Source organism: Melanotaenia boesemani, chromosome 22, assembly GCF_017639745.1.
Source record: "Melanotaenia boesemani isolate fMelBoe1 chromosome 22, fMelBoe1.pri, whole genome shotgun sequence".
Classification (NCBI taxonomy): domain Eukaryota; kingdom Metazoa; phylum Chordata; class Actinopteri; order Atheriniformes; family Melanotaeniidae; genus Melanotaenia; species Melanotaenia boesemani.
The window spans coordinates 24,202,670-24,214,084 of NC_055703.1; the positions used below are offsets into that span (position 1 = coordinate 24,202,670).

Genomic DNA, 11,415 nt, shown 5'->3' on the forward strand with positions numbered 1-11,415 from the left:
GGAGTAACTAAAAGGATGGAGTCCTTATTGTGCAATAAATATTCCTGAAATGCAGCTCAAATGAACAGAGGAGGATACGCTGTTTATTGCTCTCTACCGCCATCTAGTGGTCATGATGTATCACCACACAAATCTTGAGAGAAAAATAGGTTGTTTCTCCTGTCTAAACATGAGCCAACTGTAGCACTTTAAATCACCACTATATATATATATATATATGTATATATATATACATATCTGTTTTCTCATTGCATCATCTATCACTGATAAGGCCCTGTTGTCTTCAGCTTTGAACTAAGAGGCAGTCATTAGCAGAGTTGAGTTGATTGATGGCAGCTGTGAAATCAGATTTAAGTTTGAGCATCAGCAGAGGCTGCTTACTTCCTTTTAGTTAGGCTATGGTAATCATGCTGCCACTGAGGTGTATGGCATGGCTTCTGGTTTTCAGTAGTCTGTCAACAGGTAATGGTGTTATCCATTTATTCTCCACATGTTCTTTGAAATTGCTGAAGATCAGTTGTAATGTGAGTGTGTGTGTAGTTACAGGTGTGCCTGTCAGTCCAACAAATGATACTACTACATCTAGCCCTGGTTGGTGTGCACTGGAATCATCTGCTTTAACCTTTTTGTTAGATAAAAAGTGTATTAAATTACTAAATTGTCTATTCTACAGGTATTGTTACGACCATTTCTGTAGTTGGAGTGACGCTCCCAAACACAACGACGATATCAAATGGTATGTTGTCATACATGTTGGTTCACCTTCACCAATAGACAATTGTATGAGTTTTTTTGTCTTTGTTTTAGTTAGCGTCACTGCTTTAAACAACACCCAGAATGCAACCAATACTACCTCAGGTCAGTGCTGCTTGATCTTGGAATGTCTATATTATTCTCCATTTCCAAGTTTAACATTAAATTAGCTGAATGTGTAACTATGTGCAACGTCCCCTGTACTCACAAGCACAGATGATGGGACCGCAGAAACTTTAGAAGGTACAATCTCAAACTTCCATATTTTTTTTTTTTTTTTTTTTTTTTTTTTTTTTTTTTTTTTTTTTTTTTTAAAGGCAATTTACAATGATTTAATTTCTCTTTCTGTCAGAGCTACAAAAAGATGATGCAATGGAGGGGGATATCTTATTGGTGGTAAGAAATTCCAATATGACTGGGAGAAGTATTACTGCATAAGGAATAAATGACTCTAAAATGGTTAAGAATTTTTTTTTTCCCCTTCCAATATGAACTGGAATGGAAAATATTTTATTCTAAATTATTATATGTGGGGGTTATCTACAGGATGACAGGAATGCTGTGAACACTCTGTGGTCAGATGGCATTGTCCCTTACACAATCAGCCCAGAACTAGGTTGGTGGTATATCAAGCATGACTATTTGATCTATACAAGGCATCGCCAACTTCAGACCTCTTGTGCCAGTGTCCTACATGTTTCCTTGCTGCAATGCCTCTGGTTAAAATTAAGTGGTTATGCACAAGCCTCCTAATCACCTAATCACACGGGTGTGTTGCAGCAGGGCAATGGCCCAAGAGATCCAAAGATTTAAGAAAAACGAATTTAAAAAAAAAAAAAAAAAACCTTTGCTCTATACTGAGAATGGGCAAATTTATCCCCTCCCCCCCCTTTTTCAATCAGCTTCTCGATGGATGGACATTGAGGCAGCCTTCAGGATGATAATGAGTGTAACATGTATTCGCTTCGTACAACACACCAATGAGCTGAACTACATAGAGCTCAAGAATGGAGAAGGGTGAGGCTTTGCTTAAATCTACATCACAATCTTACAAACTATTGGATGTACACATTGTGATTTAGCTTTGATTTACAAGCTTGTTGCATGACTTTATAATCGGATGTCTGGACGCTTTACAGCTTATTTCAGCTGAAACTAAATTGCATTTGGAAATGAATTTCCTCCACAGATGCAGTGTTATTAGTAAGGTTCACTACATAAATGTCCTGTCTTTGCCTTTCTTGGCTCTCTAGCTGTGCATCATTTGTTGGTTGCAATGGAGGAGCTCAACCTGTGTACTTTGGCAAGACCTGCTCAACAGGCAACCTTTGCCACGAGCTCCTGCATGCTCTGGGGTTGCATCACGAACACACCAGGCATGACCGAGATGACTATGTCATAGTGAACTGGGAGAGTATTGTACCAGGTAAATGCCTAACCTCAACATGGTTTAACTATGAAACCATCTAGGTTTTTAATTCTAGAGCAGGGCTACTCAATTTGGTCCTACTAGGGCCGCAATCCAGCAGGTTTTCCATGTATTCCTGCACCAACACACCTGAGTCAAATTAGGTGGCTCTAACAGCCAATCAGGTTCTACACAATAACTCATTAATTTGACTCAGGTGTGTTGGTACAGGAATACATGGAAAACCTGCTGGATTGCGGCCCTCGTAGGACCAAATTGAGTAGCCCTGTTCTAGAGGGTGACTGTAAAGGATTAGCGTGCATTTGTAGCTTCTGTAATAACCCATCCACACTGGCCTTAAACAGTAAAATTGTGTTAACCTGGTAAATGTTAGCAAAATGTATGGGATCCACCTTTTGCGCTGAACACTTGCCAATAACAAGTTAAAAATTTAACTATTCATATCTGTAAATTCTGCCTGGTGCCACTTGATGGGTTTAGCTTAATTTTGAGCTGAGCACATGATCTGACTAAAACTTGGATGGTAGTTGCAGTGATGACTTGATGTGGGTGGTTCATGTAAAATGCATTTAACTGTAGTCGTTGAAGGATCTTAGAAATGTGCTTTTTTTTTTTTTTTTTTTTTTTTTTTTTTTTTTTTTTTTTTGATTTGAATTTAAAGTAACATGCTTTAAAAAGCTTTCAGTTTTAAGAAATGTATAGAAACATGGGTAACTGGTCATTTATATTTTTAGATCGTCAAAACAACTTTAAGGTGAAGAAAGGAAACACCCTCAACCTGCCGTATGATTTGGAATCCATAATGCACTATGGGTTGTAAGTACTACCTGATTCACTTCAGTGTAAAATGGCTTAAATTTTGGGTTAAAAAAATAAATGGTCCCCTGGTTGTTGCAGCACTTTCTTCAGTGTAGATGGAGGGCAAACTTTGCAGCCCAGAGAGCCAGGTGTGGAAATCGGCCAAAGGACTCGACTGACGCAGCTAGATGCGAAAAAACTGAACAGACTTTACCACTGTGGTGGTAAATGAACTGCCATCCACAGGTTTTTAGTCTTTATTACAACTAACATATTAAATGCTATGAATGTTCAAGCAATAATGACATTTCTATTTTCAGGTATGGAAAATGGCAGCCCCACAGAACTTGTTTTTATGAGATTTAATAGAATGAAAACAATCTTGGCTTTTGTTCATGCACTCAAATCCATTAAATGAACATGAAACAAGCATGGGTGTAAGATTCAGTCTTGTCACATTAACAATGTCTATCTGAATTTCAGCTCTTGAAACGGTTGCAGGGGTACTGAAAGAACACAGTTGTAAATTTTATTGGGATACTCAAGGAATTAAGTGTGCTACTTATATTCTTACTCTGTTTAATCATATTAAATCTAATCTTTAAGCTCATATACTTACTAACAGCGTGCTAGTGTGCTTGAGCAACAATGACTCTTCATATGGGGTGAGTGAGAAGAACAAGTGAGAGGCTGACTAATTGTGTCTGCTGGGAAAACATGTGAAATATTACACTTAAAGGAAATGTCTAAATTAAAGTCCAGAGGAAATCTCCTGCTTGTCTGTGCATTGTCATCTTCCTATTTTGGACACAAGCTGATGAGCGTCACAAGGAAGGCTGTAGATATCTGCATGTGGTCGACCTGTGACTGCAGCTGACCCGACTTCTGCAACTGCAGCAGTAGTTGGCAAAACTGTGTATAATCAGACTCCTATATAAAGGATACAGAAGTATAAGAGGTAAAGAGAAACAGAAAATAAGTGAAAAGTGTAATTTTAATTGTGGAGTGAATGATTGGATGTAGTATTTAGAAGTATTAAGTGTTATGGGACTGGGGATCTCAAGAACTTGACGGCAGTAGATAACAGATCTTCTGTAGAAGCTTAAGAGATGAAACAAAAGGTCGGGGACCTTAAAGAAACTAAAGAGGAATAATGCCTTGTGGTTCTTCTGTAGATGGTTTAGCTTTGCATTGCTTGATGTTGGAAATGAATTTGCCAAACATTGGTTCTTTGAGCTGGGTCTTAAATACTCATCAGAACCCAGAATGGAATCGCAGAGAGACTGAAGACTGTGTGCAGCAAGGTCTGGGACCTGTAAAAGACCTCTACCTCGACGTTGGGTGAAAGGCCAGTCATCTGGGGTTCTGAGTCTGGCATCGGATGGTGACAGGAAATCCGCCTTCAACAAGAGAGCAGACTCATGAAGAGAGCAGCTGTGAAGTAGCAAAACAAAAATTGGAAGATGGACTGGCCAGATCCAACATCATTCCCTAATCACAGCCGCTCTGAAAAAGAATGGTTTGGCTACTTTAAAGGGCCAGTTTGACCTTTATTATGCCATTATTTTCTGGAAACTTTCTCAATAAAATATTCAGTGGTACCAAATGTGTCATGAACGGAAACGGACACTTTTGATGCCTTGTTTGACTGTTTCTCTCTGGTGAGCAGGAACTAATGGAGGTGTGGGTCTGGCTTACTTTGTTACACAGCTTCTAATGGTCAGCGAGCCCCATTGGCTGGTCACTGTGTATGGAGGTGTGGCTAGACTGCTGGGGTCACTGCACTCTTTCCTCACATGCAGTACTCTGAAAGGAATGCGAGTCACAGTAACCAGCAACTATTTTACTAGTTTGAGCAGTATTCAATATTAGTCACAACTGTCAGGGCATCGGCTATTTTAAATGAACTGACAGACAAAAAAAAATCTTATGTAGAAAATAGCTGTCTGGTTGGTAAATCCCAACCATTTCCTCCGGTTCACAGAAACACAGCAAACATTGGTTTATGGCAGTAAGTTACCAGCGCATGTATTGGATGTGATGGCAGAGCGCCCTCTGCTGGCTCATAATGCAAATTACTTCTAATAGTTTGGAGCGTGCAAGATTTGGGTTAATATATTATACTTTATATAATATTTATTTCATACACTTATTTAAAAGGTTTTACTTTTAATTTTATTTTGGTAACAAAACGTACATGTTATAAAATACATAAAGTTAGTTTGACATTCAATATTCAACAGATATTCGGACACCCAGTCTACTCGTCATATTTACCCGAGCCTATGCGCTTTGTCACGGACTTGAGAAGCACGATGCAGCGGTCGTGTGGTCTTCGCTACCAGTGCAAAGTTAGGGACCGTCAGCAAATTACAGATACCATCATTTTTGAAAAACAATATCGCCTCAACGACATGAAATATAAATGTCAAAACAATTTAAACTATTCAACATTTCTTTGTGCATACTATTTTTTATTCATTTTTGAATATTTCAAACTTCAATAGCTTTTTAGTCACGTGACCTACACACACGCTGCCAAAAAAGCTTTATTGATAATTATTTGTATCCTTGTATGTATACAGAGTCAAAAGGCCTCCTGTATGAAAAAAATTAATTAATTAAAAAAAAAATAAAATAAGCACAAGCACAAGCAGCAGATAGACACAACAACAGAGGAACCAGCACATCCCAAATGTTGTGGAACTTCTTTGGTTTTCTGAAAAATAGATTCAGCTATGGTTCCAGTTCTACTTGCTTCCTATGATAGCAAGCCTCCAGCCATACAGCTTATGGGTGATCCCCAGTAACATCAGCTGCGCATCCTATGAAGCTATGTAAGACACACTTATCCAGAAAACTACTAGATTTTTTTAGTCAGTATGATGTCAAACTGCTTAAAAATGTCACAAAATGGCTGTTTTTTCTTCTCTAGACTCATTGGTCTTGAGGAAAGTTTGGAATTTCTGCCACTGGACCTTTCCATGGGTGTCAGATCAAACATGGATTCACTCAAAAACGCATTCGCATGTACGTGTCAAAAACGTTTTTCTGATAAACGTTTTCAGAAAAGCCCAAGGCTACCACGTTGACAATATATGCATGTCATATCTAAGTACATTTTTTTTTCTGAAACAGGTTGCTCAGTACCAGATTCTTTCAAGGTGAATTCTTTTCTATAAGCATATTGTATGGATTACACATCATTTAATTAAATTTTTCAAGACACCAGTATGCATACCAACTTTAACAGCGACCATATTAAGGTGTTACAAATCACGTAGCCTCATCCACTAGACTAACACATTTTCTTTCCGTTTGACTTCAGTGCAAGGAGACAACTGTTGATGGTAAGCTTGATAAATATTATTTCTTTCCACTATAATTACACAGCCCCATTGTTAAGAACCAATATCTAATAGCCAAAATTTCACCTTTCACAGAGGACCTGATCTGTGCTGATATCAATAGGTGGGTATAACACAGCTTCACCAGGTGCTGGGGTTGCCACTTCTTTTACGCAGTGTAACCAAGATCACATGGATGTCTTTTATTGTTGTTTCTTTCAGATCCCAACTCCAGCAGAAACTGGTGGACGACAATTCCACTACAGCCCTATGCAATCTTACCATCACTGAACATGCCTGTACCTTGGTAAGTTTATGTCAGTGTTTCCCAATCCAGGTCCTCCGACCCCCTGCCCTGCATGTCTGAGACATGTTCCTGCTCCAACACACCTGATTCAAAGTAATGAATTTCCTCATTAATTTCTTTGCAGCCTGTTAACAAGCCATTCATTTAATTCAGGCGATAAAGTAGGGTTACATCTAAAACATGCAGGGCAGGGGGTCCCGAGGACCTGGATTGGGAAACACTGGTCTATGTCAAGTAATCTTTGAATCCTGTAAAACAACTGCCCATTTGCCACATCACAAACTCGAAGCAACGCTCTAAAATCGCTGAAAAGTTTTCTTTTCGTTTTTAATTATTCGATTTTTTTCCCCCACCCTCAAGGCTACACACCTCGCACAAGAAAACTTGGCCTCACTGCTGAACTGCTCTCTGGAAAGCCAAATGACATACCCAGTAGAGGTCTGGAAGCTTTTCTTCCAGAAAACTTCTGCTGCTCTGGACCAGGCTCTTGATACATTTGCCACCATGGTAAGTCCAGTCCCACAGCTTCACAAAACTGATTGTAATCCTGCGCTGGATTCAATGTCCAACCTCATTTCCTCTAATTCTAGGCCCCCAACAACAGCAGCCCATCCTTGGCAACAGCTCTTGAGGCTTTGGGAGAAGTGAGACTTGCCAACTTCAGCCAAGCACAACTTCAGAGTGAAGACTTCATCAGGAATTGGTTTCAGAAAAAGATCCGTCCTTTCCTGGCTTCTTCATCCACAAACTTCCTAATCTGCCTTAGCAACGACAACTTCAGCTGCCTCACATACCAGATAGTGTAAGTTAATATCCATCCCTCCATTGTGGATAATGTAACGGACAAATCCACAGATGTCTTCATGTCAAAGATCTTTGCTCATCTTTTAGAATCAAGGCATTCAGCAACCAAAAGGTCTTGATGAACAGTGACACACAGCGAGCAGTCTTCACCCATTTCAGCAAGCAATTCCTGTCAAGAAATGATTCACCAGGTAAAAGCATGTTCTCAGGCTTGATTTGGTAACATCATTAAAACATATTCTGAGGTGTTGATATCTAACCAATGTCTGTTCTTCCTTATCATATGAAGATCCTGGTTGCGTGTCATCTGTCAATGGTAGTCAAACATGGCAACAAGCAAACCTTGGAAGCTTTTCTGTTTTTGCAACCCTACAGGAATTGCTGGTCCTCAATCCCAACTTCTCAAGTGTGAGTGCCTGCTGCAGTTTTTGAGTTCTTCTTGCAATCAACCATCTTTTATATTAACTTCTTGCAGTTATGTTGTTTTCATATCATATTGTTGTTTTTGCTGCTGTTATAGACTGAATTCTTGTCAGAACTGGATCCCGCTCAGGTGGCGCAGGTATTACTGAGCTCAGGGACCATAAATGACACGGCTCTAACTGATTGTGTCTTTGAATGATTCGAGGTTGGCAATGCTCTGGAAAATGTGGATCAATTCCTCACACAGTTGACAGCAAATGGACAGGTAAGCTACAATATCCAATTCAACTAAAAGAGCACTCAGACATGCAACTTACCATTCCTAGTACCCAGACGGGTATCGAAAGCTTTGCGTCATTTTAGGGGATTAACTCACATTATCTCAAGTCATCCTACCTTTTAAAACATCCCGTAAAAATGTGTGTGGTGGTTGATCCTTCCTTTTTTGTCACCTGACAGGTTCCACAGTTCACTCCTATTGTGCGAGATCGTGTCATGAACAAGACCATCATCATCATCAGTCCCCGTTTCCAGGGCTTCAACAAAGATGACTTTGAGGCTTGGTTCCATGTCAAACTGGTTTTCATCCTGGCAAGTTTTACTCCAGAGATGCTCAGCAATGCAACGTCAGGCATAAACTGCACAAACTACCAAGTTGTGTGAGTAACTTTTTCAGACAAAACTACATTTAAGTGAAGTACAATGTATTTTTGAGGGACTGTAAAAACCATTTGTCCTAATTTTTCAAGTGTGAGCAGGATGGCCAAAGTTTTCACTGCCATACCGATGGCGAGACTTCAAGAAATCACAGACGTTTTGCTGGGCTACCTCAGAAAATCTGCCAGTGTCATTAATACAGCAGGTCGGGCCTAATACAGTATCATCAAGGTTGTCACCTGCCAAGACCTTGAATGTTTGGAGACAAAAATAAAAAATAGAGCACAAAAAGCACTGACATGAAGCCAACATAACGTAATTGCATCTGCAAGATGCTTTCTAAACTGCACATATTTTAACCTCATGCATGTTTCAGTTTGCAGGCAGGAAATGTTGAATGATGTCGATTGGGTTGAAATAAATTTGGGTCCATTTTCTCAATATACAACATACTCTGACCTCAAAGTCTTTAACCTCTCTCAGGTAAATATGTGATTCTTTGAAATAAATGCCATGTTTGTGCTCTAATTGAAATTTGAAAATGTGTTCTTTCAAAAATTTAGGTTTACTTCTAGTTTATATATTTAGGTGATGTATTCTAATCCTACCAAAACAAACAAACAAAAAAAAGTTTTACTCATTTTGGTTAATTAAAATAAAAATTGACATCTTTTCAGTGTGAAAGGGTTCAACAACACTTTTACTCAACTATCTGAGAGACAAACCCAGCAAGTTTACAGATTCACATTAGATTATCTCAGGGGCCGACCCTCCTCAGGTAAATTGGACTTCAAATTGGTCTAATATACACTCTAATATGCAAAACTGAAAAAAATATTTATAGAGTGTCTCATATAACATTTTTTTCTAAGGTCTCTCCTGTGTGGAACCTGATACTGATGACAGACAATGGCTGGAACGCAACTTTGGCCAGTACTTTGTTCAAGCTTCCTTTATGGATCTGGTGTCCTTAAAAAAGAATTTCAGAGGAGTAAGTGATCAGTATTAGTACTTCCATGAATCTACACACAATTTACACAAAAAAATAATTTTCAAAGTTGAAAATGAAAAAGGTAGACCCTTCTGACTTTTACTGTAGCAAACCCTGTTATTGCCATTAATAACTTGTATCAAAATAGTTTGCACGGAGACTTGTGGATAGCTGGATTTTATAGTTATATTTTTTTTTACCTAAACTCAAGTTCCGACCTCGCTGAGTGAGGATTTCTAAACACCACAAAAATTCCCATATATAACATGATGCCAAACAGAGTATCTTCATAATTCAGTATTCTAAAGTTCTCAATCTAGTTGTAAATGATCCATTAATTTTAGTGAGTATAACACATACCTTTATACATTTAAGGTCAAAGGACTTTGTAATGTGGGAAGTTTGCAGCTGAACAAAACCATATGGTTGTACTTCTTAACAGGTTAAGTTGTTGGTGTTCACTCACTGAACTGGTGTTGGTCACTTCTAGGTGGAAGTTGCAGATCTTCTGACTACCAATCAGCTCAGCCAGCTGGCAGCAATCTCCACTCAGCTGAATGGGGCACTGGATGTGTCAAAAATCATGGCAGTCATCAACCCTGCTGACTTTGCTGCTTTCTTTAACACAGTCTCAGCAGCAATTGAGGTAAAACATATTTGGCACTTTCTATTTTTCGATGTGTAATGATCCTTGTTTTGATTATATACTGCATCAAACTTTCCACGTCACACGGCTTGTTCACTTGTGATTATGATCTTAAAAGAATAGAACTGTTATTCGAGGTAAATTTATTCATAACTAACTGAATTGATAAAATTTCTGTGCTAGCATAAAACAAGTCTACAATAAGTCAACCTTTCATGAAGGTTATAATTAACCAAGAGTGCACTAAAAAAAAAAAAAAGATTAGTAAACTGAAGCTATTTTATTTCTTTGCTTTGTGACATGTGCTTCATGTGTAGCAGTGAAATGGGTAAGCATGTGAACCATGGGAATTATTTATTAAAAGCTTGAGGATTTCTTCATTTAAAACTCTGACACTGTTTGAGTGCTAATCTGGTTCTTCAGGATGTTATTATTTTATTAAAAGCTCAAGCTAAAGTAGCTTTAGCTAGAGCATAATATAAAATGCCTTGTTTCTGAACTAGCTAGTCCTGTCTTTTCAGGATAATCATTCAAGGACTTTATTAGTTTCTAACACAGCTACTAAAAGCAAATTACGTTAATATTTATAGGGCCCTTTTTTGTCTGTGAACATGTAAAATGGGTAGGTCTCACAGCTATATATATATATATATATATACACTGCTCAAAAAATAAAGGGAACACTAAAATATCCTATACCTGAATTAATGAAATATTCTTATTAAACACTTTGTTCTTTAAATAGTTGAATGTGCTGACAATAAAATCACACAAAAATTATCAATGGAAATCAAATTTATTAACCCATGGAGCTCTGGATTTGGGGTCACACTCAAAATTAAAGTGAAAAAAATACACTACAGGTTGATCCAACTTTGATGTAATGTCCTTAAAACAAGCCAAAAGGAGGCTCAGTAGTGTGTGTGGCCTCCACGTGCCTGTATGACCTCCCTACAATGCCTGGGCATGCTCCTGAAAAGTTGGCTGATGTTCTCCTGAGAGATCTCCTCCCAGACCTGGACTAAAGCATCTGCCAACTCCCGGACAGTCTGTTGTGCAACATGGCATTGGTGGATGGAGCAAGACATGATGTCCCAGCTCAACTGGATTGAGGTCTGGGGGACAGGCGGGCCAGTCCATAGTATCAGTGCCTTGGTCTTGCAGGAACTGCTGACACACTCCAGCCACATGAGGTCTAGCATTGTCTTGAATTAGGAGGAACCCAGGGCCAATCGCACCAGCATATAGTAACATGAACCT

At 38.8% G+C, this 11,415-nt stretch overlaps 2 protein-coding genes and 1 long non-coding RNA gene across 5 annotated transcripts; all 3 read left to right on the forward strand.

Moving 5' to 3' along the window:
• Nucleotides 1-353: 353 nt before the first annotated feature.
• Nucleotides 354-3,410, forward strand: LOC121633375 (high choriolytic enzyme 1-like). Of its 3 annotated transcripts, none has more exons than XM_041975315.1 (12): nt 354-462; nt 541-591; nt 674-736; nt 808-858; nt 946-996; nt 1,106-1,149; nt 1,300-1,369; nt 1,656-1,770; nt 2,007-2,179; nt 2,917-2,998; nt 3,080-3,226; nt 3,301-3,410. In XM_041975315.1, the coding sequence occupies exons 1-11, from the start codon at nt 399-401 to the stop codon at nt 3,210-3,212; spliced, it is 897 nt and encodes a 298-aa protein (XP_041831249.1). In that variant the 5' UTR covers nt 354-398; the 3' UTR covers nt 3,213-3,226; nt 3,301-3,410. The 3 variants fall into 3 exon arrangements, with proteins under 3 accessions (XP_041831249.1, XP_041831251.1, XP_041831250.1); XM_041975316.1 differs by having other exon boundaries at nt 393-462; nt 547-591; XM_041975317.1 differs by lacking the exon at nt 808-858.
• Nucleotides 3,411-5,718: 2,308 nt separating this feature from the next.
• Nucleotides 5,719-8,060, forward strand: LOC121633609. The gene is made up of 11 exons (XM_041975748.1): nt 5,719-5,786; nt 5,916-6,010; nt 6,119-6,144; nt 6,309-6,330; nt 6,424-6,451; nt 6,550-6,634; nt 6,995-7,141; nt 7,225-7,436; nt 7,526-7,629; nt 7,728-7,846; nt 7,959-8,060. Exons 1-11 carry the CDS (start codon nt 5,719-5,721, stop codon nt 8,058-8,060), a joined length of 1,008 nt encoding a protein of 335 aa, XP_041831682.1.
• Nucleotides 8,061-8,478: 418 nt separating this feature from the next.
• Nucleotides 8,479-8,960, forward strand: LOC121633984. The gene is made up of 3 exons (XR_006009160.1): nt 8,479-8,520; nt 8,611-8,723; nt 8,895-8,960. It is a non-coding gene; the product is annotated as an uncharacterized LOC121633984 (long non-coding RNA).
• Nucleotides 8,961-11,415: the final 2,455 nt, after the last annotated feature.

What these genes read in the sequence shown, in the direction of transcription:
- LOC121633375 (XM_041975315.1), top strand. Translation starts at nt 399, where the DNA reads ATGGTAATCATGCTGCCACTGAGGTGTATGGCATGGCTTCTGGTTTTC. An exon ending in TGCAACCAATACTACCTCAG is followed by an intron (nt 859 to 945) that starts GTCAGTGCTGCT and finishes AACTATGTGCAA; the next exon opens with CGTCCCCTGTACTCACAAGC. An exon ending in CACAATCAGCCCAGAACTAG is followed by an intron (nt 1,370 to 1,655) that starts GTTGGTGGTATA and finishes TTTTTCAATCAG; the next exon opens with CTTCTCGATGGATGGACATT.
- LOC121633609 (XM_041975748.1), top strand. Translation starts at nt 5,719, where the DNA reads ATGGTTCCAGTTCTACTTGCTTCCTATGATAGCAAGCCTCCAGCCATA. An exon ending in CAGCTTATGGGTGATCCCCA is followed by an intron (nt 5,787 to 5,915) that starts GTAACATCAGCT and finishes TTTCTTCTCTAG; the next exon opens with ACTCATTGGTCTTGAGGAAA. An exon ending in GTCAAGAAATGATTCACCAG is followed by an intron (nt 7,630 to 7,727) that starts GTAAAAGCATGT and finishes TATCATATGAAG; the next exon opens with ATCCTGGTTGCGTGTCATCT.